The sequence below is a fragment of the Corapipo altera genome, unplaced genomic scaffold (genome assembly GCF_003945725.1).
Source record: "Corapipo altera isolate COAL_440 unplaced genomic scaffold, ASM394572v1 78, whole genome shotgun sequence".
NCBI classification, from domain to species: domain Eukaryota; kingdom Metazoa; phylum Chordata; class Aves; order Passeriformes; family Pipridae; genus Corapipo; species Corapipo altera.
The window spans coordinates 2,198,140-2,223,449 of record NW_020884904.1 but is presented as its reverse complement, the minus strand read 5'-3'; the positions used below and the strand labels follow the sequence as shown (position 1 = coordinate 2,223,449).

The 25,310-nt window shown below is 38.5% G+C and overlaps 1 protein-coding gene across 3 annotated transcripts in view; it reads right to left on the bottom strand.

Moving 5' to 3' along the window:
• GALNT18 (polypeptide N-acetylgalactosaminyltransferase 18) overlaps positions 1 to 25,310 on the bottom strand; it is a 228,733-nt gene that overhangs the window by 37,096 nt on the left and 166,327 nt on the right. For all 3 annotated transcript variants that reach the window (XM_027651167.1, XM_027651166.1, XM_027651168.1), the window contains exons 8-10: positions 20,879 to 21,064; positions 15,342 to 15,479; positions 10,577 to 10,672 (exon numbers count right to left, since the gene is read on the bottom strand). In XM_027651167.1, coding sequence (XP_027506968.1) covers positions 10,577 to 10,672; positions 15,342 to 15,479; positions 20,879 to 21,064 — 420 coding nt within the window. The remainder of the gene's footprint in view (positions 1 to 10,576; positions 10,673 to 15,341; positions 15,480 to 20,878; positions 21,065 to 25,310) is intronic.

Here is a 25,310-nt window from a genome sequence, read left to right as displayed (position 1 = left end):
CAATCAAAAGAATGTTTAAATTGGCAACCCTCTAACAATTACTCCATCATCAATCTCCAAGTGCTATACATGTGCTCCAATAACTAGGTTGGTTTTATGTTGAATTTATATTGTAAGCGACAATTGGTTTTAAAAACTGCTGATTGAACTGCCAATTTGCAATGAGAACAGACATCTTTAAAATATGGATAACTCTAGTAATAGCTACATAATATGCAACTCTGATCTATTTCAAATTAATGCACTTACAAAATGTGAGTCGCTCAAATAGTATTAGATTATGAGACACTGCAGGTACCCAGCATGGCTGCTCTATTTCTCCAAAAGCATTAAATAAAATCATTTTCAACTTAGCAAAGGAAAGCCCTGCCCTTCTCTTTTGATTGTCCTATATCCCTGCAAGTAGTGCTCATTTGCAAAGTGCTTGAGTGAGGGCAGCTTTAGGCTCCAAGATCAGGGCGTTAGCCAAGCCCTGCACAAAGCAGCAGCAGCTTCAAAACCACAACAGCCTGTGTGTTTTGGGGGTGTTGGCTCCAAGGCCCTTCGGCACCAGCTCGCTGGGTGGATGTAAGAGCCCACTGTAAGCCTGGACTCCTGAACCAAACCAAAGATGAAAGGCAGCATTACCTTTAATCGGCTTAAGTGTTCAACAGGAAACACACAGAACCCGAATCCAAATTCTATGTGCCAGGCTCATCATCTAGAAGCCCAGCAATATTTCACCTTCATGTTTTCAAATGTTTTGACATTTTAACCTGCTGAAATCTTTTTGTCCAAAGCTATCCATACAAAAAAAAATCACTTACTATAACACAAGAAAAAAAATCGCCTGGACATGTTATGTGGCATTTTTATTTGCTAGATGAGAACAGTTCTGACCTATTGTATAATATTCAGGCTGACAACTCTAATCTCTTCTAAATTAAAACAGTACATGAGAGCTTGAAATGCTCTGATAATTCTAAATTCTTAAGCACTGCAGTTGCTCCCAACAGTTTGTTTCAATTATATTTTCAGTGCGGGATTTTTTACTACAGATATTCTGGGCAAATTGTCCCAAAAATGTAAACCGGGGAAGAAAGTTCTAACAGTGACAATGAGAAGCTCAGAAACCATGATTTGAATCTTATAAAATTCAAAAAAACAATCAAAAGAAGACATTAAATAGTCTGAAAATCAATTCCTTTGATATTCCATTTTTCCCTCTTCCTGGATCAGTCTCATCTATTTAACAAAGTGCACAACAGATTGCTTCTAGTCAAACCACAGAGACAGAAGATATATGTTCCTCTCCACCCATATCAATAGAAGGCATAACAACAGTGGACAAGATAACCAGAAAAGATGATAATAATGCTAACATAGGATTTAGTCATATAGAAAGGCAACAGAATTCTAGATGAAGAGAATAACCCAAAGACTGAGATGCAAAAATTCCAACATCTAAAGCAAGATGTTGGAAGGTTCTGTGAAGAACCTTCTGTAATATGCAGCAATATGAGTTAACAAGTTATTCTTAAAAACAACAAAGAAAATCCCACCTAAAAAAAAAATCACAAACTGAGAAAGCCCCCAGTCTGTCAACCTTGGGGTCCAACAGAGGAGAGTAGAGGTGTTAACGGATTAATCCCATTGTCTGTACACATGAGCATCCTCTGTGGCCCCAGTGTGCTGCTCTGAGCACTCCACCAGCTCACTTACTATTACTTTTTGCTGACATGATGCATTATTCTTTTCTGCAGTAATGTGATAAAAGCTGAGTTTATCAAGTCTAGGTAAATTACATCAGATTTTTTTGCCCATTGAAGTTTCTATTATCTCTGTGGAAATCCTGCTTTACTAGGCAAAAGCTGAGAAACTGAATGTCTTTGATAGCACTTTCTCAGTACCTTTCTGACATTACTTCTGATCAGCATTTGCAATCTTTCCTTCCATTAAAGGTTAACTTATGCTTCTCTATCTTTCAGCACATCTTCTAATAGATGTAAAATTGCATCAGCATCTCTACTATAAAATATTAAATAGTACTGCTATCATGAAAGAGCTCTTATCCATTCTCTGAGATGAGCATTTCCCTTTTATTTGGAAGAATGGATGACTGAACAGATACGGCATGTTACAGACAGCTGCTTTTATTCCTGTTATGTTTTGTGATTAGGGGTTTTATTTGCTTTTTCAAACATGTGTCTTCTGTGGCACTGGCCAAGTTACCTTTGACTCTTCTGCTGCACTTACCTGCATAAATGAGCAGTCATTTCTTAGTCAGAAAAATGCTTAGCAGTCAGCCAGTATTAATTAAAAAGACCTTTTTCTTAGAGCCTTCTTGGCTCTAAGTTTTCAAGTAATTCAAGTTCTTAATGTTCTTCTTCATAGCACTCAAAAGAATTGACTGACTTTTTGAATTCTTTCTTTTGAACTCCAACTCAGGTTCTGGAACCTGCATGTCAAGATTAGTTATTTAGCCAGATCATTAGTTTCAGCTTATAGTAGTATTTTCCTTTTTCATTATTCATGCTCGCCTTCAGCAGTGATCCTGTGCACTAGGGAAGAATATAGATCTCAGAAGCATCTAAGGTATTTTTAAGATTTTTCATTCTAGACCATCCTATTTAAACAAAGAAAAAATTTCTTCCAAACAAAACCATTCCTCCAAGACTACAAAAATTCTATATGCTTCCAAATGAGAAAATCAATGTTACTCTTAGGAATAAAAGGATTATTTTTCAACTCTCTCATTTTACCATGGTTGGAGTTTCAATTCCAAGTGATCAGTTCTCTCAATTCTCACAGGCATACACAACATTTTTACACTACATAGTTTTAAACACAAAAATAAATAAGCAGAAATATCCAGTCCATTATTTCCAAATTGAGAGACGTAAAAGATATTTCCTCAGATTCAGAATAAGGCAGTTCTACAGTTTTTCCTTTGCTTTTGTTTCTAGCCAGTGAAGCATAAAATACAAAAGACCTATCCTAGGTTTGAAACCTGAAGAAGGACCTCTTATGCTCATTCTTTTGAATTCAAATGCCTCTTACTCTCTGAACAGAGAATGACATTCAGTATGTCTGATCCTTTCATAAAATGAAGAGACAGCTTAGACTCTGTCCTACTATTTAAAGACCTGTGGTCATTTGCAAAACACAGTCTAAAAATCATTCACCAGTGGGCCTAGTGATCAGATCCACACTCACAAGTTGAAAATTCACCACTACTGATCTTCACTTGCCAAAGAACAACTCTCTTCAGTTAAGGGAATTTGTCCCACCAGGCAATGGATGTTGGATTTGAATGAGGTAACCAACACAGAAGACTGGGTAACAGTCTTGTTATCTGTATCAGCAGAAGGGCTCTTAGAATCACAGAATTGTTCAGGTTGGAAAAGACTTTTAAGACCATCGAGTCCAACAGCAAACCTTAACACTGCCACAGCAAGTACAGAAATAATTCACTCATGGCAAACGGCTCAGTAAAAACCCCGCTCCAGAAATCAGATTAAAAGGTTCTCTGAAGCTTTACACTGCAGTAAATAATGAGAATTTGGTCAGAATCAAATTTAAGGAAAAATATTAAAATAATAAAATAATATGTAGTGTGAAATGTCTTCAATCACAACACATCCCCATGAAGAAAGTGTTGTACTTCCTGTGCTAAGCCAAGAAGGACTGGTTGGTTTTAAAAGCCTTTGAAACATCTCTGTAGCTTCCTGATGCACCTGTTATATATTCTAAAGAGACTGCAGCTTTGAAAAAGTATTGCTGGATTTAGCTTCTCAGCCATACATAGAGAAACTCAACTTTGAAAAGGATTGCAAAAAACTAACTCCAGATTTTGCTTCCCTTGCAAACAAGGTCACAATTTCTATTAACTGTACTGTGATCAAAATCAGGATTTATGCACTGCAAGAAATTAGCAGAAATATAAATAGCCTTAATAAACTACCCAGTAGGAATGTCCTATATAAGACATTAATTGCCATAGCAATTTACAGAATATGTTTAAAATAAAAATTATAATTTATTAATGCTTATAAACCACCCTTGCTAGGCAGTTTCACTGGCTCTCTAAATTATCTTCTATTGCTTGGGCCTCTACAGAACTGAGCAACCTAGATTAAAAAAAAAAAGATATTCTGGTTCTAGTTCTAGAAAGAAATGGTACTGCACAGAGCAGATCTCAGATCAGGCTGCCTTGTACACAGGCACTGAACGTGTCTAACATTTACCTTGAAGACAAATGTGAACACCAACCCTGAGTTTTCATATAACTGAGAGTTGTCAAACACCTGCTCTGCTTCCTTTCATTGCTTAAAAAAAAGACTGCCTGAAAATGTTTACTGTAGATATCTCATCTTCAAGGCAGTGATTTTTCAACTCTAAAGGGTCAATCATTGATGCATCAGCAGGTTTTGTTCTGTCCCTCCTTATTCCCTGATAACCATGGAAAAGTGCTAGAATCAGCAACTGCTACATGTGGGGCCTTCTGTTATACTGTCTTCTTGCACAGAGTCCTCAGTTTGCAATGCTTATGTGTTTTACACACACACTTCAGAACAATACTTGTAAATAACAGAAGACCTTTTCTGAAATGTATATATCTCACTGTAGTGTCTTAGAACACTGGTCTAGGTTACAATATTACTATAAGCTTAATTTTCAGGTGTAGGAGAAAGAGAATACATATTCATCCATAAGGCAGCTCAGAATTTCAGCCATCACAGCTATATGCTATTCTTAAGCTTCAGGAGCTCCTTTATCTAAAACTTGTCAGGACAGCAGTATTGTGGGACTCTGTCGGCAGCAGTGTTAAAACTGTCAACGAAAAGCAGCTGCACTATTCACTGACTTCTTTTTTTTAAAGCAAATGATAAGGTGTTATGGAAAGCCTACCTGTAGTAAATTGTATACATCACATTTTGTCTATTAATTTCTCTTTATAAAATGGTATGCAATGCTTGTTGGTCATCATACTTCACAGCCAGTCTCAAGAGGGGTACTGTTTCTGCTTCCTAATTCCCTCAATGTTCATTCTGACAAAGCATGGGGTGGTTCTCCCAGCTTTCCTGACATTGCTGATTGTCCAATACAATGTGTCCAATACACTAGGCACAGGAATCTAAAGAAAAAAATTCAACATAGCAACACACTTACTAAAATTAAGGCTCTATTAAAACTTAATTCTGAAATGTTTATCTTTGTAATGTCTCAATAACTTGAAGATCATACTAACTTTAGAGATGTCTAAATTATTCATGTAAAATAAGCTGACAAATTTATTCTTCTCTCCCACAAATAATTTTCAAGGCAATTTTAATTATTTTGATAATTATTTGTGGAACATCTATGAATCTTCCCTCTCCTGGGTTTTACAGATTGGACTAATAACTATACAGTGTTTGTGACTGACTGTCCTTTTTTAGTGGAATATAAATGCCTTCAATGATAGTTATTTTTTAGTCATACATATGTTCTTGGTTACAAATTAACAAATATCTGCGTATGAACAAACATCATGGTAAGAGACTTGATTGAAGAAAATATAGCTTTTATAAAAATATATCTGAAAAACATTTGAAAAGGAGCAGTCATGAATCACACAAGTAGTTTTTAGAAGGTTAGAAGTTACTGGGAGTTTTTGTAACAGCTGTTTCAAGTACTTCCCACACTGTGCTTAGAATACAACATCATTTTTTCAGGTCAGAGTCTTGTACAGTGTGAACTGGCACAACTCTATGTGTTGGCATGTCTTCCTTTCACTGCCTTCAGTGGAGATGCAATAATTTGTACCAGACAGGGCTGGAGTCACAGGTGTCCAAGTGTCAGTTCTGAAATCTCTTGTGAAATGATATCATATAAATTACATAAATGGGTGTCCCTGCATTTCTTTCCCAGTGATTCTCCCAATCTAGTCTTCTGACCCTGGTCCTCAACTTGAATTCCCAAAAATCTGACTCGTTTGTATTGACTTTCATATCACTGAATGAGCTTTGGGGTTCAACTGCTTATAAGTTGAGAATTATATGAGCCAGAAGCTATGGAACAGGAGAACAAAACTGCCCATTATCCCCTCAATCACATGCACTTTTCAAAGTAAGTCTGTACTTAAAATATCACTTCACTGATTGATGGTATTCGTTTATTATACAATAAAGTCTCTAATAATGTGGTGTTTCATTCTCACCAAAAAATCTAAATTATCACTCAGGAGTAGTTTTAATGCAAGTGACACTGTCTACAGTGTGCATTCATGATTACAGGCCTGGTTAAACAGCAGTCTTAACAACAAACATCCAGGCTCAGGAGGTTCCCAGAATTAGGAAGAGAATGCAGTCAGGCCTGAGGCATGTGCTTACTGCAAGTACAAGCAAACCCTCTCCTCCATGCAAAATAGGGGCGCTGCTGGAAATAGATCTTCTAAGGCCTAACATATTGTTGCTTTACTTCAACATGGTGAAGAATTAAAACAGTACCTTTATCCTTTTCTGCAAGAACCACTTTGAAAAAAAACAAACAGCAAAAGCCCCACAACCTCACACGAACTTTATGTTTTACGTACTGTTTTGCCACTGCTGCTCTTCTGCCTTCCCTTCTTTTCTTTACATTTATCTCCTCTCACTCTCTCCCTTAGTGCCAAGTCCACCTCGTCTCCCAGTATTTCTAACTCCCTCTGTCATCACACTGATGGGGGGCAGCTGTGCTTTGCCTCTGAGCTGTCCTCATGCGAATAAAGCAATGTGATTTCTACCACTACTGAACAGTGTAGTAGGAACCTGTTTGACCTACTTTTGTTAACTATTTTACCATGTTGCATTCACTACATTAGCTGTTTTAATAGTTGCAGGAGCCAGTTTTGCTCAGCTGTGCTAAGCAGAAGCAGTACAGCACAGCAGGACAGGCTTGTTATGACAGGCTAACACAGGTGCTAAAAGCCCCTTACAAATGGTTGACCATCAACACACTAAAAGCACAAAACCCACTTTATGGTCTTCGTTCATGCACATCTAAAAGCTGCCCAGTACTTGGTTGCTGCAAGAAGCAATAGCAGATGCTCAGCTGTGATGGCTGTGTTCTTGCTAATGAGTCTGGGGAGTTATGCCATATGCCATACCACTGTATCTTGCTGTACAGATGGGAGTAGTAATGACAGTTCTGTTTTGGGCAGAGAGTGACCAAAGGCAGAAAAGGAAGGATGTGATGCTTAGGGAGCAAAATCCTGTGGCAGCAGAATCAAGGGAGGACGAGCAACTTGAACAGTTATGCTGTTCAGATGCTACCACCTAGACGAGGAAGCTCTCAGTAGAATCTATAATCATCGGGGCAACATTTTGTAATGAAATAATTCTTACTAAAGATAAAGGAATAGAAAATCTTCCCTTAAATTCATGTGAATGCATTGCAGGATCATCACTCATTTTTTTTTTCCACTGGTTGAACACGCACAGGGCTCTACAGTGGATGGTATCGTAACTCCTGAAGTGTTCAGGCTCCTGGGGCCCAGGACAAAATACAGCTAACCCTGGAAAGCACTCTCTGAAGATGGAAGGAGGATAGAAAACATACCTAATCACAGTTTCTGGTTTTTCAAGAGCTCTCTGTCTTTTCAGGCCAAGTCAAATACCCTGCTGGGAGAAATTCTTTCTCACTGGTAGTATCAGAGGGCTAAGGAAACGGACAGATTATGTTCTGATTTTCCATTCCATCCTGCTATTTAGCCTTACATAAGATTTGCATCAGTTTCTATATTTGCAGAAGGGAAGTACAAAACAAACACAGTTATAAAGCACTCCAAGATAAAGGATTGAAGGAATGAACTATGAATATGCTACTCTTAGTTACAGTAGACTGTAAATATGGAGTGGACTGCTGAAAGGTTGGGAAATCTGTTACAGAATCCTTACCATCACTAACTCTGATCCTATTTAAAATGAAGCTGAAACACCACAGGGAAAATTATTTCTGATAATTTCATTGCAATATTTAAGGATATTTCCTTGCCATTTTCTACTGCTTTTAATTATGAAGCCACACATGATGTTTTTGATACTGCCAGCAAAAATGGAGCATGGAATTTTAATGTCAGGTACTCAGTTCCCTTTCTGTTTACTTCAATGATTTCTTCCCCGTGTAATACATATTAAAAGGAAAAAGTAGCTGTGCCTACAATTCTAAAACTATTCTTTGATGTCAAATACCTCATCTAAGCCATTTCCTATGCAAAAAGCTGAAAATCCAGAAACATCTGATAGAGGTTATTGGGGAAAAATAAAAGGAAGTCACCCAGTTTGGCAGAGGGGCTATAGCAGTAACTAAGAACAGCAACTTAAGCTGCATATGTGGGAATGGTTCCTGACAGTCAGATATATTATTGCACATCTAGATGCAACTGTGCAAAGTCCTCCATGGTGGCAGCAATGAAATTGTAAATGGAACAGCAACAGCAGCAAAACTTTGCACCAGAGCTAAGAAGGGCATCACCCAAACACTCATACAGGCAGTCCTGAATCAGGGCACTGATCTATTTTGATAAGGACTGCCAGCTGGGCAAAATATCCCCTTTCATATAGCATTTCACCACTAGTAGAATAAAATTAGCATCTCACCGGTATCTTTTGTGGTTACTGTTCACTAAGTTCACTAAGATTAAAAGGAATATTTATACAAATATTTCCAACATGCTACAGAAAAAGTAAATGGCTGCAGCTCTGCTTAAGCAAGAGGTGTAATATGTGCAATGGAAATCTTGCAGAAGTATGCTGAATCCATGTTGATACCATAATCCCTAACACAGAGAAAGTCTAATTCCCTTCTAAAAAAAGTTCTCCCTCATTACTGGGACCTTACCCATATATGGGCCTTTTTGGATGTTGTTTTTAACATTAGTTACAAAATTAAATACATAGTACTGGGGAGGAGACATAACACTGTGATTACGAAGGAGCAGGATCTCGTCAAGAAAAGTTTCCCTTGCCTCCTCTCCCTCTGTCATTTATTTGCTGCTGTCTCATTTGTACAGAACTTGAGATGACATTCAAAGGTAGTTCTTTATCTGGTGAATACTGAACTGTGCTAATTGAAGACACTTTTTTTTTGTTGTTGTTTGTCTCTCAACTCTAATTAAAATTTCTAATTGGAATTTACAACCACGCCTGCAGTGTGTTGTTCTCACGGATGATATGCCATGGGAGTCATGGTGTCCTCCCAGAGGATGAAGAATAATGTCTCTGGCTCATGGGTGATTTGCACAGTTCCTTCACAAACACTGAGGACTGTCTTCAAAACCTCCTGGAGGCAAACGGTGGTTCCCACATAATTATGTGACAAATAAGCCACAGCCCACGCAGTGAACGAGTCTGATGGATGGGATTCTCAGATATTTCTGCCTTCATCATTCATAATTTACTAGAGCATGATGCCACTAGTAATCAATATTAAAGGCCCTCAGCCAAGAAAGCCAGCACAGAACACAGTTGCAGTGTGTGCAACTTGGCAAGGAAGCACTGAATTATATCTGCAGCTCAACAAGCTCACGTTTCCAGCTCACTGTGAGATCCAGGTACAGGGGACAAGACTACCCTGTTGTTCTGTGTTTATTTCTGAGATATTACAAGGATTCATTTGCTGTACAGTCAAATCAGGTAACTGACAATTCCAGGGTAAAACCACATTCCATAACCTCATAAGGTGGGGCATAATAGGGTCTTTTTGAAAAAGTCAATATAAAAGGTAGTCAGATAAAAAACTATTGAAACCGGAGGGATTTTTCAGTTTCTCCAACCACTCCCACAAGTATGTCCATTTCCTTTATGTAACTTTTGCATATGTTACTTTTAAAGTTAAATAATCTGCACATCTGTCTTTGACAAGCATGTTCTAGGCCATGTAACGTTACTTTTCTTGTCAAGATTTGTCTAGAAACACTTTCACTTATTTGAGGAGACACGTCTTAACCCTCTTGTTTGCCAAGTTAATAAATCCAGCTGTTGTGTAAGAGAATGGAAAGGTTTTGGTAATTTGAGTCTTTGGCACATACTAGGTAACAGGAGAACAGCAGAGAAAGAAAAAAAAGGAGCCTTAGAAGAGGGGTTTTCACAAGGACAGAGTTTGGAATTTGACACAGCTGTATGGTGTGAAGAGGGTGTCTGTACATTTCAGATTTGTGGAAATAAGACAGTAAATATATAAAGTAAAAAAAAGATGTTGCTTCAGATAATGTATAAATAAACTGTGAGTATACCTATATATGTATGTAAAATATCTTAAAATTCATTGTTTAATTCATATGACATGCACAGTTAAAGATCAGAAATGAAAGCTTTTATCAACAAATCTCAGAAAGTTCTGACACTCATATTTCTTAAATTCTTTGAAAATTATTAAATAAACTTCCTTGTCAAAGCATTAATATACAAGGGATTCTCAATTTACAGTAGAAATAATGTTCTATCTTTCTATAAAAGAGCTACCAAACAGCTTACCGAGGTACTGTTGCAGGAAAACAATGACAGGTACAAGATGGTTCCTCCTACACAATCTGCAATGAGCAGCAGCAATATCAGAGATCATCAGACAAACTAACCTGTGGTGTCATCCCATGGCAGATATACATGATTGGGATATTCTCTGTGTCTGGCCCTTGATCAAGGCACAAATCACTTTTCAGGGAATTCTGCAGCTAAAATAAACAGAAAGAAAAAGAAATCAAGCAAGTTTTACATGAGAAAAAGGGGATGTGACTACTTTTCTTAAAAAAAAAAATAAATCATATGTAGTTGATTAAGAGAATATACAAAATTAAAAACATGTTGCAGTGAAGATTTTGAAGAGAAAGCACCCGGACTACATTTTTCCTTGCAGATAATCTAACACTACTGATTTCCATAATGTTGCAGAAAGTCTCAGGCAGGGTAGATTTCAGAAAGCCCTCAGAGATAGCAATAATTTTTTTGATATATGTTTTAAAAACATTAAGTCTGATGAGCCTCTGGTACACACCAATATAGCGAACCTGAATGTTTTAGCAGTGTGACTGGCTGAGCAGTATAGATGAGGTACTAAACAGCTTTTCAGAATCCCTCAAGAGAGTCTTCTGATTTCTGGAAATAATTCAAAAACTCCTTTCTGCTGACACCTGGAGACTTCTGGCCAATTGTTATGCATTAGCTCCCCTTTGCATTATTCCGGGCTAACCCACACACAGCAATGAACAGACTGCAAAGTACTTGGCCCTGGTCATCACAAAGCCCTGTATATTATTACCTGTGCAATGCTGAGGCAGAGTTTTCTGAAAGTGAAGTGCTAAATTAATGAGCACAGATAGCTGGAAGGCCTTTTTAAAGTGTGGGGCCGAAGATGTGGATTGCATACCCATGGACATGTGTAAGGGTGTTCAGTGGTATAAGATTGGTTCAGGGAAGAGGAGAGGGCTGTGTGATGGAGAGAGTGAAGAGGTGATGTGGTTTGCAGCCATCTGTGATTAACTGAGCAGTCCTGTCAGCTGTGCACAGGAGCCTCCTTTGAGGAAAACAAACTCATATGCTTAGAAAGGAAGTCGAGAACTGCACTAGCATGTAAGAAATGTGGACAAGCCAGAGACCATGGTCAGATAGTGAATAAAATCAAACCCACCAACTCATCTCTACAAGACTTCCAACTCCAAACCGAACTCTAAATTCAGTAATAGACAGGACAGATCTCAACGTTAAAGAGAAAATATGCATTAGGTATCAATACTGGCATTATTCTCAAGAATTAAAGCCTTGAGAATGATGCCTTAAGCCCCTAAGGGTTTTTTATTTTTCTAATACTTGTAAGCCTTGTATGTTTTATAAGTAGTGGAAGTAGACTCTAAAAGCAGCATCCCTCACATCCCTTTCCCTGTAGCACCCTTGTTTACACATTCCTTAACCCTCTTACCCCGTTCTATGCTCCCATTATCACTCCTACCCCCGAATCCAGTAGAAATGTTTAGTCTTTTGTCAAGGCAAGGCCTGGATTGTTTGGAGAACAGCATATCAGGGCCTGAACAACAAAATGAAGTCAAGAATTAGATAACCATGTACCCTTTGTGCTCTGAAGAAGATGAAGATAGGATGAAAAGAGGGTCTCAAAATACACCCCAGACTAATTTCTAAGGGGTGAACCCGGGGCGGTCCAGAGTAAAGGCCACAGGGTGGACACATTTGGGATTGGATAGATGGTATTATAAAATGTAACATCTGGGGCACAGAGGCAAGCATGTCTTGTAACATCTTTTGCCTTGGCATAATAAACCCTTTCTTATCTCACTCCTAATTAACTGCTCCGGAGATTTTTTTCAGCACCATAAATCCCACGGCAACAAGAATAAAACAAAGTCTCCTCTTTCTAGGCTTCCTAGCTCTCATCCATAAATGTTACCATAACCACAACTCTAATCATGGTCAGATGTCTAGGCACCACTCTCTATCCAAAGTGATGATAAATATCAGACTTATTAATTCGTGCCTGGATCCATCCCTACCTTTGTGTTTTCAAAACCTCTTCCATAAACTCTGGTTCTAATGTTTGTCCTAGACCTAATGCTATAATCTTTTCCACAGTAATTCCCATAATAAAAAAAGAAAAAAAATCTGCCTTGACCAACATCAGCATGTGACTTAGCTGAGAGGGCTGACCCAGCAGTAAAACAGAAACAGAGACTTCAGCTTTGAAAAGAAACATGACCTTAACCTAACAGCAGCTGCCTGGTGATCAGGTACTACAGAAAAAGAGACAAGACACCATATTCCTTTGGACACCAATCCTCTTATGAATCTTGAAAATGAAAAAATAAAATGAGCTCTTCAGATTTAATATATCAATCTCTTATCCCAGCTGCAACTCTACAATTTACTTAGAATATCTAAAGAGATATTCACCCCTACTCAGATATCTTGTTAAATTATTCAGTATTTTTTTAAATTGATGTTAATGTTATAGTAGCAATATCTATATTTTATACGAAAAATGAAGGCAGATGATGAATGGAGGCATTTAAAGAATAAGAAAGCAGCTGACATGCTTTGAAACATCACACCTTTCTCCACTGCAAAACACAGGAAAGCAGACACAAAAGAAGATTAGATATCCAAGCAATTCTTCTACTAAAAAGATTGGGGCACTTTATCTTTTAGTGTTATACAACAGTATTTCATAAATCAGTAAGCTGTGTATTTCTTAAAACACTCCCCCTTTGCCTGTTGCCATAGTTGTCCACTACTTCCTTTGTGACAGAATAAATAAGGCCTGCTTCTCACATCTCTCTTAGCTGATGAGGTTACTCACATATTGCAGACTACAAACTGCATCATGTGCATTACTGTGCATCCCTAAATCACAGAATCATAGAATAGCTTGGGTTGGAAGGGATGTTAAAGATTGTATATTTCTAACATCCCTGCCACAGGTAGGGACACTTTCCACTAGACCAGGTTACTCAAAACCCATAAAGCTGGGCTTGAACACCTCTAGGGATGAGAAGTCCACAGTTCTCTGGGCAACCTGTTCCAGTGCCTCACCATCTCTATAGGAAAGAATTTCTTCCTGGTATCTAATCTAAACCTGCCCTCCCTCAGCTTAAGGTCATCCCCCCTTTTCCTATCACTACATGTCCTTGTGAAAAGTCCCTCTCCAGCTTTCTTGTAAGCCCCTGTAGGTACTGGAAGATGCCCCAAGGTCTCCTTGAAGGCTCCTCTTCTCCAGATTGACCACTGAGTTCAGTATTTCTATAAAAAACGCTTCTTATTCTTTTTGGTTTGTGTATTGCCCAAAAGCTGATGAAAAACTCTCAGCAGAATATAAAATCATAGGGTGCCTGCTGCTGATTTTCATTTTGACTTGCACAATGTGGAGTTAACCCTGAGACTTCCTTTCTTTATATTGTATCATTTCCACCTGCAATCAGAGATTTTTTAGCCAGAGCTACCTACAAGCAGAACCATGCACTTGTTTGCTGCTATGCCTCCTTCTCCTCAGGAAACTCCACACCTGATTAGATTGTGGAATTGCTGAGGGCAATTCCACAGTCTATGGAAGAGGCTCCTTGCACACAGGTGTGATTCTGGCATTGTTCTGAACTACCTTGGAAGGTAACCATTATCTCATGCATCTAGCAACAACCCAAACCTTTGTTGGAAGTGCTTTTCTTCTCTTTTTTCATTGTACAAAAAGCCAGCGTTATTATTTTAGTTGATCATCAAAGGGGTCATGGAATATTGTAGGATGTGCAATCCTTTCATTTGTCAAAAACAGAGCTGCTGCTCTATGGCACCCTTGAGGCTCTTGCAGAGCCATACTGGCAAACCACACAGGTCAGACTTCTTGTTGAGAAATGTCTCAAGCCAAACCTTTCACTTGTAAGGTCTGGTCTTATTAGTCACGTTTCCCAAACGGCACTTGCATGCAAAAAGGCAAATTTAATTCATAGGAATCAATTTTTTTTTAATATACCACTGGATGAGAACGTGAAAAAGATGTCCAAGGCCTACCACCTTATTAGGGGCCCATATTAACTTACTATGCTCATCTTCCATGTCATGCACACCTGCCCTCTCTGTTTGGATTGCCAGTTTTTGAGGGGCAAGAATTGCCTTTGCTTTAAGCAGCACAGTACAACTCAAGTGTGATTTCAACACAGACAAGGGCACTACTGTCACACAAGTGATGATGATCCCAAAACGCATGGATGTAGCTGCAGTTTCTGTTGAATGCAACATAATCCTAGAACCTCTCTAGTGCTGCTTTACACACGGGTTGGCTATGTGAGATTTGCTTAGTTTGGAATGTCAGTCTTTGATAACTTCTTCTAGCAAATGTCTGTTGTGATATCTGTTCTAGGGTGGATCAGGATTGCTGTTAAATGGCTTAAAGTTTAATAGGGGAAGACATCAACCATTAACAGTTGAATTTGATTATCTTAAATGTCTTTCCTATTCTAAATGACTCTGTAATTTTAAATTAAGATCTGGCTACAGTCTTAAGAAGGTTGCAGCTAAAATAGAGTTTATTTTGTGAATTTACCTGTTGCCACAAACATTCCAACTGTCAGTGACAATGTGCCCAAAAAATCAACACCTTGAGTATTTCTGTGTGGAATGTAATCCACAAAGCAAACAAACAAAAAATTCAGGGAGGAAGATAACGTCCAGAATACCTCAACATGAATGACAGCAGAGCAGCTGTCTCAGTCAAGTAACCAGTAACAAATTATTTAACTGGTGACTTGAAGTTTATCTGATTCTTCTACTTAGAGCCAGGCATTTCCTTCATGAATTACTTCCACTATTGCACCTTTTTAGAATGGGAAATGTAAACAAGATCCTTACCACCCCATAGGCGACAGTATCTGAATACATTCTCATTTCTGGATACACGCTGACGAGATACCACCTAAAGGTCTTGCACTGGAGCTTTTTCCTTAGGGCCTTCCTCTCAGAAATATCACCAATATCAATTCCAGAGTCCTACACATGAAACAAAGGACAGAAAAAGCAGAAAAGACATCAGCAAATACACTTCCATGTAAATTAAACATCTGGAGTCTCCTCCATTGCAATTCCCAGCTCTTGGTTGTGAAGTGAGTCGTCTGCCCACACACACTCCATAAGTGTCTCAGTTAAATTATGACACAGGTGGGGTCTCTGTCACAGGCTGCTTTGGTGAATGGAACCACTGCTGTTGACTTCAGTGGGGTTTCGATCCAGCTTCCAATGAGTATCACTGCTCTCTAATTTCCTGGCACTGTCCAAATCCGAAAGGAATTGGCAGGAAGCAGAAAGTTCCCCTAGAAAAAACCTTATTGCTGCTGTTCCACTGTGGCCTAATCATTAGTAGATGACACTTTCTGGCCATTTCTGAAGTCTGGGTCACTGTTTCACTGCAAAGAGCGAAAGCTCTGCTCACCTCTCTGAAATAGTACTTATTAAATTTCTCTTATAATGTAAAAAGAGAAGTTGCTAATTTTGTTAAAAGCATTTGCAGAATATTCTCTCCCCCAGTTTTTATTCGCCTTTACATTTCTGGCTAACCTACTTCTCGCTTATCATTAGAGCAGATCACAAAGCATGAGCTTCATAAAGTCCCCGTATATAAAAATCAATAATTTATCACATTAAAATCATGCAGTAGAAATTTTTAGAGAGGGATCTAAGTGCAAATCCATGGCTGCTCTTTGACAGGAAGTAAAGTGAGACATTTTGCTCCACACTGTGCTCTACCACTCCTGCCTCAGAGCAAAACACAGGACAAATAAATTTTCATGGGGAAATCTTATAATCTATCTACTTATACAACAGCTTTTACGGAGCCATAAACACCCCAAAGATTTTGTCAGCCACAAGACAGGATTAAAAAATAACATTGAAAGCATTGAGTTTTCTTAGTTACACATCAAAAAGCTATCTGTATAAGTAGGCTTCTGAACTGCTAAAGCAAAAAATGCATCACAAAGTGCTGAATTAATGCTAATCTAGAACAAGTATATTTTATTATGGAAGCATTTTCTAACTGAAGCAAAACTGACTTCCACATGAGCAAAGTATACTAATAAGTAGGAAATTGAGATCTGGCATACACAGGCATAACTCATCCTTAAAAATGGTGACTCTCCTCCCCTCAAACTCTGTATCATTCGTAAAGCCTTACATGGAACTACTCCTCAAGTGGCCATTTTTTCCTGACTTTTGTGGCAAATGACTAGACAGAGGAAAAGGCTATGGGGTGCTGTAAGAAAACCGACTGATCTCATGAACAAATCCTGCTCATGCACTTGCTGGAGTATCTGCCACTTGTGTGAGGAAAAGGAGGGTGCCAGCTCACAGACATTTGACTTCCACCACTAACAAGACTTCCTGGGATAAGGTTCTAAATTGTTCCAGTGCACCCCAACTCCTTTCTCTTGCAACCCTGCAGGTACCAATGCTTTTTTCCTCACACTTTACTGTGTAAGGTAAGAAAGAGCATCAAGGGCCTCAGTAATCATATCCTCCCATGCAGTTGGAGAAGAAAAATAGCTCGCATAGAGCATATGGGCTTTATCATCAGCAATAAGTCAGTGTGTTCCCAAAGCTGAGAATACGATGGGAGGAAAAAAAACCAACCAACAAAACCAGAAGCAGAGGCAGAACACATAGAAAGCACAGTTCTTGCTTCTGGGACTTGATGAATCTTTCCTTTGGGTTTTAAGTGCTTTTCTGAATCTATTTATCTAAGTGATTGTGATGCAGAAATCACCATGGTATCTGAGATCCCTATTTGAAGCGCTCAGTACGTCAGAGAAAAGCCCCCAGAGATCCCGGGAGGGCAGTCACAACACACTGCCAAATGAGTCTGACTCCTTTTCAGTATTCCTGTTATTAGCTCTCAAAGACTAAAACCTTTGGAAACATCTGACTTCTCAGAGATCTGTGAATTTTTCCATGGAAAAATCAGGTCCTGCAGTTAACATTTTGAAATAACATATTTCATGGAAAGTCCTGAGTATTATAACTGAATGCACTTTTATTACCTACAGAGTCCATTACCAGTGCACTGTTTCATCAGCTTCCAGATAGAGAATTACTCCTGTAGTTACTCACTTGTGTAACAGTATTTGGCAATGCTATCCTCTCTGTCCTCTCTGCATGTCTCTCAAAATTAGGGCTTGACATCTTTTTCCCTTATCTGAAGCTAGGTTTGGTTTGAAAATTGCCCCTTTTTAGTATTTCACCATCCCTAGTTTTTCTCATCCACTGTCTCTTTGTCTCACGACTACTAGAAGTCTGTATTATAAGTGTCCCACAAGCTTTAAGTTATTTTTTAGTTTGCTTCTTTACACTGAATTCTCCCTCTTTCTCCTGATGTTTCTGTACCAACCAGAGCCTGAGTTGCTCCTGACCTTTAGATGTCTCAAAGAGGACTCCCACTAATGAGGTATATGATTTTCTTTATGCTGACTGATTCAGTTACAGCGCTTGGGAGTGTAATTTTATACTGTACTCTCCTGCTTTCCTTAAAAATGTACTTGCTTCCTACTGTTCCAGATTCAGCTCAGTACTCACAAGGTTAGCACAGGAAAGTAAGAGGAATTCCCTGGTCTCCAGAACTTTTCCCCTGATTCTTGGCACCAGGCCTTGCACAATGAACATAAAAATGCTATGGAACACCTTCAAAATTCTACAGCTGATTTGGGACTGCTGTGCAGTCAGAACCAAACAGAACCCCAACACTCTTCATAGAATCATAGAATGGTTTAGGCTGGAAGGGACCTTAAAGATCACCTAGTTCCAAACCCCACATCATGGGCAGGGACACTTTCACTAGACCAGATTGCTCAGAGCTCCATCCAATCTGGCCTTAAACACTTCCTGGGATGGGGTAGCCACAGCTTCTCTGGGCAACCTGTTCCAATGCCTCACCACTCTCACAGTAAAGAATTTCTTCCTAATATCTAATCTAAACTTACTCTCTTTCATGTTAAACCCATCCTCCCTTCTCCTGTCAGTACATGCCCTTACAAAAAGTCCCTCTTCATCTCCCTTTTAGGCTCCCATCAGGTACTGGAAGACCACAGTCAGGTCGCCCAAAAGCCTTCTCTTTTCCAGGCTGAACAATCTCAGTTCTCTCAGCCTTTCCTCATAGGAGAGGTGCTCCATCCCTCTAATCTTATTGGTGGCCTCCTCTGGACTCACTCCAACCGGTCCATGTCCTTCCTGTGCTGAGGACCCCAGAGCTGGATGCAGCACTCATGGTGGGGCCTCATGAAAGTGGAGCAGAGGGACTCTTCCAAGTCCTTCCCTCTTTTCCACACAGTAAAATATGAAAGGTAGGTGAACAATTGAATGTACCCAGCTGTAAGTCACAGTCTTTCTGCCAGGAAAACTTTCTGATGGTCACCAAGGTTCCACACTGTCTTGGAACATCCTGCAGCAATTACCAGACAATGAGTAGATTCAGGCTTTATAGGCCTTCTAGAACTGTGAAAACGAAGCTGTTCCCCAGGGCATTTCTAATAACCATGTGGGCATGTTTCTGTTTATTTGGTTCTCTACAATGCTAAGAAAAACTAAGGAAGGTTCTGCACATGCACATAGTAACAGATTTCTCCCTGTAACAGAGGCATCTTGGTACATTACAGAAGAGACTACCACTATTAAAAGCTGATTTAGAATTTGCCATTTCCAGTTTTTAAGTCTCCTCTACGGTTTGACAGCAGTGGCCTTTGTGGAAATATAAGAGAATATAAGTTCAGTGCAATGATGATTACTACACGTGTGGTGGGAAAATGACTGGAGATTCAAGTAGTAAAAAAACTTGTTATTCCTCTTTAAAAATATAAACAAAATCAGTGTTGGCAGTACAAGATCTACTATGAAAACATCTTGATGAATTTTGTGATGTGAAGAAATCAGTTAAGTTTACACACTGCATTTACTTTTCCTTTGGTTAATAATTTTTGCTTTAGTTAATAAATTAATTTTAAAATGTATTATAGCAGACTTATTTTTTTCTGCTCTATCAGCCCAGTTAAGACTTATTATTACTTGTTAAATGGGAATTTAATAACATTAACAATTTATCTTTGCCTTCTTTATGAATTTGATTTCAAATTGCATTCAAATCTCAAATTTGCACAAGCTTAAGCACCACCACAATCATATCTGGATGAATATTATGCAACTATGTGTATAACACAGTATGACCTGGTTATCAAAAGGAATTTCTAAATTTTGTGCTGTTTTTGCAAGTCAAAAAATTGAAACTTAATCAATTTGAATCAATCAATCAATTGAAGATCAACCAATCTTCAAGAAAATAACTAACAATAAAAAGTAGAATCTGAAATTTAAATCTATCAGGTTAATCACAAATAAATTTCATTTGAAATTGTTTTGACAAAAAAATAAGTAACCCTATCCAGTCCAGAAATATCTTATTCTTGAATGAACTGCTGTGGGACTACACAAAATAGGGACACTTAAAGGGCAACTTGGATACCATGAACATGGGACTAACTTTTAACAAAGTCCTTTACCTATACCAGGTTGTAGAGGACCTTTTTTTTCCTGGTACTTTCATGGCAAATTTTGTGGCTAAGGCTGCAACCTGAAAATAGGACAGTGACTTCCCCACATTGCCAAAATTTTCTAGTTTTAATCACAAGAGATGAAAGATGCTATTGAAAGCAGCTGAATCAACATTAGCATTCACATATCTAGCTGGTTTTTTGATTCTAATCTCTTTTACTTATTAAGCTACAGGAGAAGTACAGCATTTTATCTCTTGAAACAGAAATTGCAGCAAAACCAGTTTCTCAGAACAGTTGTGAAATCACTGAGAGATTTTACAGAAATTTTATTAAAGTAAAATGAAATTGTCCTTTAATTTATTAAGCCTAGACTATTTGCTTTTGCTGTAATGTCATACACCCCACATTTGCATCAACAGATGTCAGCATCCCTTCTCCCTTGGCAGAACTCTCTTCCCAAATCTGGAGGAATTTAGCTCTTAGTGATGGTAAATAGGAAACTCAAATTCAAAATAAGATGTGTAATGTAGATTTGATGCTTTCCCCCCCCCACGTTTCTCCAGCTACTACATTAAAATGTCCACAAAGAGTCATCAGTGAGGATGATGAACTTGAAAATAAATTAATTTTTAAGGCACTTAAAGAAGACAAAGACATGATTCTAGAATAAGACACAGCTACATACATATATATGTTTATATGTAAGTGTGTATGTATAGGCATATCTTACACAATACATAAATACATACATACATATATACAAAGAGAATCCCACCAGGAAAATCAAAATTCAGGGTAGGAACCAAACCCAGAAAGATCTAAAGCCAAAGCTTGCAAAGCCTGGTCTTTGTGACTCACCTCCTGGGGTATATTCCATGCCATGTAGACATGGCTCTTAAATTCATCCATCCAGACTTCGGCCACCCTCAGTGCGTTCCTCCGGACGTGAGCAGTCAGATCTTCTGTGTATGGTTTATGTGCTCTTTCAATGTGGGCAATCCTGGAGCAAGGTAGAACCTCAACACTTCCACCACACTGCCATACCTAGGAGGGAAAAAAAGACACACTGCTGACTGAGAGCTCCCTGCACCACTGTGGGCATCTAGCAAAGGCATTGAAATTCTTTTATTTCTATGTTTGTTGTTGTTGCAAAGGAGAATAAGTTCTCAAGACTTGTTTGAGAGGATTTTTTTAGACAGTTGTGAGAGGAGAGAGTTATTACCTTGCCCTACCACGAGTTTCTACTGCTACTTAATCTTAGCGCAGAACTTCTGCATTACCAGTGGCCTCTCATCACAATCTTTCTGGATCAATCTATCTGTTCTCAAGATTATAAAAAAATTATTTATAGGACATTCAAAACAGTAACAAAAACAACTGGTTCAAGAAATGCCCTACAGGCATTTCTCTAAGGTTTTGCACAGTCCATCTCAACACACACACACACTCCTCAGAACCTAGAACTAGGCAGCCTGTCATAACAGGGAAATTAAGCCAATCAACTTTTTAAGACCACTAAAGTTTCAGGTTCTAGGAAGATGAAGAATATAAATGCACCCTATGCTTTGGTTTAAACATAGTTCAGAAGGGAGTGACAAAGACCAAGACTGCCTAATGACAGTGTTGTGTGAACAATTTCATCAGTCACTACTCTTACAATACATTTACAATGCAGGTTACTGCACCTGCTCGACTGTGTTTCAGTTTTTCCCCACTCCCACAACTAATGTCCATAACATTAATCATACGTATTGCATTAATTTCTGATTTTCTCTTCCTGCTTTCAACAAAAGAGAAGAACACTTTGGCAGAGTTAAGAGTCAGTGAAGTACATGTATTATTTTACATGGAAGCTCTTTTTCTGTGTATCTTGTATTATGTAAACTTCCTAACAAGATCAAGGCAGCCCATTCATAATGGTTGAGTGGATGCTGCTCAGGTGAAACCCCAGATGTACTCCAACTGTTTGATCCTGCTGAACAAGTACCTCAGCATTCCAGAGGCAGGTGTACTCACTGAGAAGTGACAGAGTTTGCCTTATGATACTGCCAGCAGAGATTCCTGAGGCTTGGTATCTCATCTTGAGAGAGCAAAAATGAGACAAAGGGTGCTTCTTCCTTGTACAGCTCATGCAGGAGAGTATATTCTGGTCTCCCTCCTAGTGGCCAGGGATGTGGGTTGGCAGAACAACCTGTTCTGGAGCTGATCTCAGACCCCTCAGGTCTGTCCATCCTATAGGCATATGCTCTACTAAGGAGGCACTTTGTTTCAGTCATTCATTTTATATATTTAGACATCTGGCTTGAATACAGCATTTAGGCATTTGGCAGCTCCCGAGACCAGAAAATGGGGCATGAATTCAGAATGTTTACAAAGCTTTTTCTGAACTGGTGCCTAATTGCATTCTGCATATGTTGGGAGAAGAGACAGAGCCTTGGTTTTCAGAGCTCTATGGAAAATGAGCTATCCCATGAACCTGCTGTACAGTCAGGAAGGAAGCTGAAAAGACTTCAGCATGTCTCTGTGTCCAGAACTTGGAAAACTATAAGAGTAAATAAACATAACCATTATCAACATCAGGGTAAAACTGAGATGATCATAAATATTTAAAAATAAATGTGAAATCGATCTGGCACAAGAATAAATAATCTGGAAACAACATTTGTGTCCCGTCTTTCTAAATGTCATATTAAGTGGGCAATCCAGCTTAACGATCTAACAAAATGAATAGTTTGTCAAACGTTTAATTATAAATGGTCAGCTACATCTCCTAATAAAGATTAAATGTGAAGTATCATCAGGCTGTGTTCACACAATGCCTGCTTTCAGTCCAAGTCACTTCTCAGTACAGCACTGACACCAAGCTATAAATATTTTTAGTTACTCACTGTCCACTGTTTAAATTGGTATCATAAAGACATGGAAGATGTAGAGATGGTCATAACTTAGCCTAGGACAAAGCACTTCACACACCACATGCACTGCCTACTCTGTCCAGCCTTTGTTCATTTTAAGTAGGGGTGACCTTGATCCAAGTCTAACATGTGAACACCAAATCTTTTGTGGGATTTTCAGAGTTAGGTCTGAATGCCATCTTGACAACAAGTTGAACCAAAAATTCACAGTCTGTAGTAAGCTGCATTTCCAAGTAAATTTCTAGGAACTGAAAATCTGAAGAGCAGACTCACCTATAATTTTAGTATTGATTCAGTAATCAGTGAAATCTGATTCGAGTTTATAATGAAGTTGTATGTTTTCAAAAAACATCCTGAGATGACCAAATCTGTATTATAGTTTGTAAATAACAATTACGTACTATCTGAATAAATATTAATTAATCAAATCCAAAGGCTACTCCTTCCTCGCAGACCTTGTTGGTCTTTGTTCTATTTGCAAGGACTAGTTAATTACCATCAATTAATTAGCTATCAGTAGAGATGCTGACAGAACCAGAGGGTTGTGTTAAACAGTTTAGAAACCATATTCTGTTAATTCTGGGCAAACATCTCCAAAAATCCACGAAACTGTGATTAACATGCAGCAAAATTGGATTAGAGGTGTACACTAATAGCTTCCATATATCAACATGAATAAAAGTCCTTTAATTAATGAATTTTTAAAGAAGACACAAGAAACACACGGGCTCTGAAGATATGTAAGTTACAGCTGTGCAGAGTTTACAGTCAGAGCACTCAGAGCCCTTGCAGAGTGAAGGCAGAGACAGTGCTTTAGAGGGGCAGAAAGCACAATCCTGACATGCTCAGCTGGTCACACCTGGGACAAGCCATAGTTCCTTTCTCTCCCAGAAGCTTTCATTGCCAGCGCATCGATGAAACTCTTTTATCTGAAGATTTCATTGCACTGAGGGAGTGGTCAGTTGTAAAATACCAAAACGTAGGTAGGTATGCATTAAAGTAGGAATTTCAAAGGACATGAAACTCTCCTGCAACCTCAGGGAATTCTGGATTACCAGCTCCCTAAAACGTGCAAAATCTCCAGCCAAGGAATGAAGGGCTTTGCTATTCATACAATAAATATTAACCACTGTACTGAACTGGATATACGAATACTAAACAATGAACATGATTAACTACTACAAGAAGTGTCAGGGTTTTTTTCAATTCTTCCCTGATTATATTTTAAATAAGGAAATTTCTTGCCATTTGTTTCTTTCCCTCTTAGATCAACTGTCCACTTGAATCTGATCACTCCTACCTCCTGCCATCTCCTTTACTCACCTACACAAATCCACAGTGCTCTAACCACTGCTTTGGACCCCTTGTGGGTAACTGGATGTTTTTCAAGGTATCTTGAGAAGGTATAAATCTCATATCAAAAGTGCACAGAAGAGACTAATTAAGTACTCTGAATCAATACCTTTTAGTCAAATATAATTTTTAGGAGTTTTTTTAATTAATATTTTAATACTAAGAAATATATTTTCTTAAAGACTCTACTCAGAGGGAAATTGCAAAGCCTTTCAGAGTGATCTGCTCTTCATCTAATAAAATTCCTGTAGACAAGGGATTGTCTTTATAGTTAAGAAACACGAATAGTAATTGAGGGGTCAGTTCCTCACAACTTCACACATCTACCCTGCGAATTTTACAGGGCTTTTTTGCTGTCATTAGCATTCTTTATTCATGTTTCATCCATACTGAATAGCTTTCTAGTTCTCCACAACTGTTATTTTATGTGATGGCTATAAATATATACAACAGTTTAAAATCAGTGAAGCTCTTGCAAATTATCACCCATGACTTTAGCAGCAAGTCTAAAGATAAAAGAGCTTCAAAGACTTTTTTTAATCACATAGAAGGGTTTGAAGAAAAACGTTATATCTCTGAGCATACTGTGGCTGCAATCAGTAATACTTAATGACTAACCTGCTTGTACAAATTGCAAGGAAGAAACGTGATTAATTTCCTCAGCTATGGTTAAAAGGAAATTCAGCACCTTTTCCTGTTGCCTATGAAGATGTTTTACCTATCGTAGGCAAGAGGTGAAAATTGCCAGCAATAGTCTCAATTTCCTGACAAATCTCTAAATATACACAAGCACTTGTAAAAAATAACATGTGCTTTCATCACTGTGACACAATAAATAGCAATTCACATTTCATGCTGTAAAAGCACCAATTTCAAAACTGTGCCAACAGGTCTCAGACTTTGCCTTCAAGGTAAAGACATCAGAAAGTTCTGAAGTGTGAGGGACTGTATATCTTTGGGAGCACTTCACATGATTCTGGAGCTCCAGAAAGGCAGAAAGGTTGCTTTGCTTTGGGGGAATT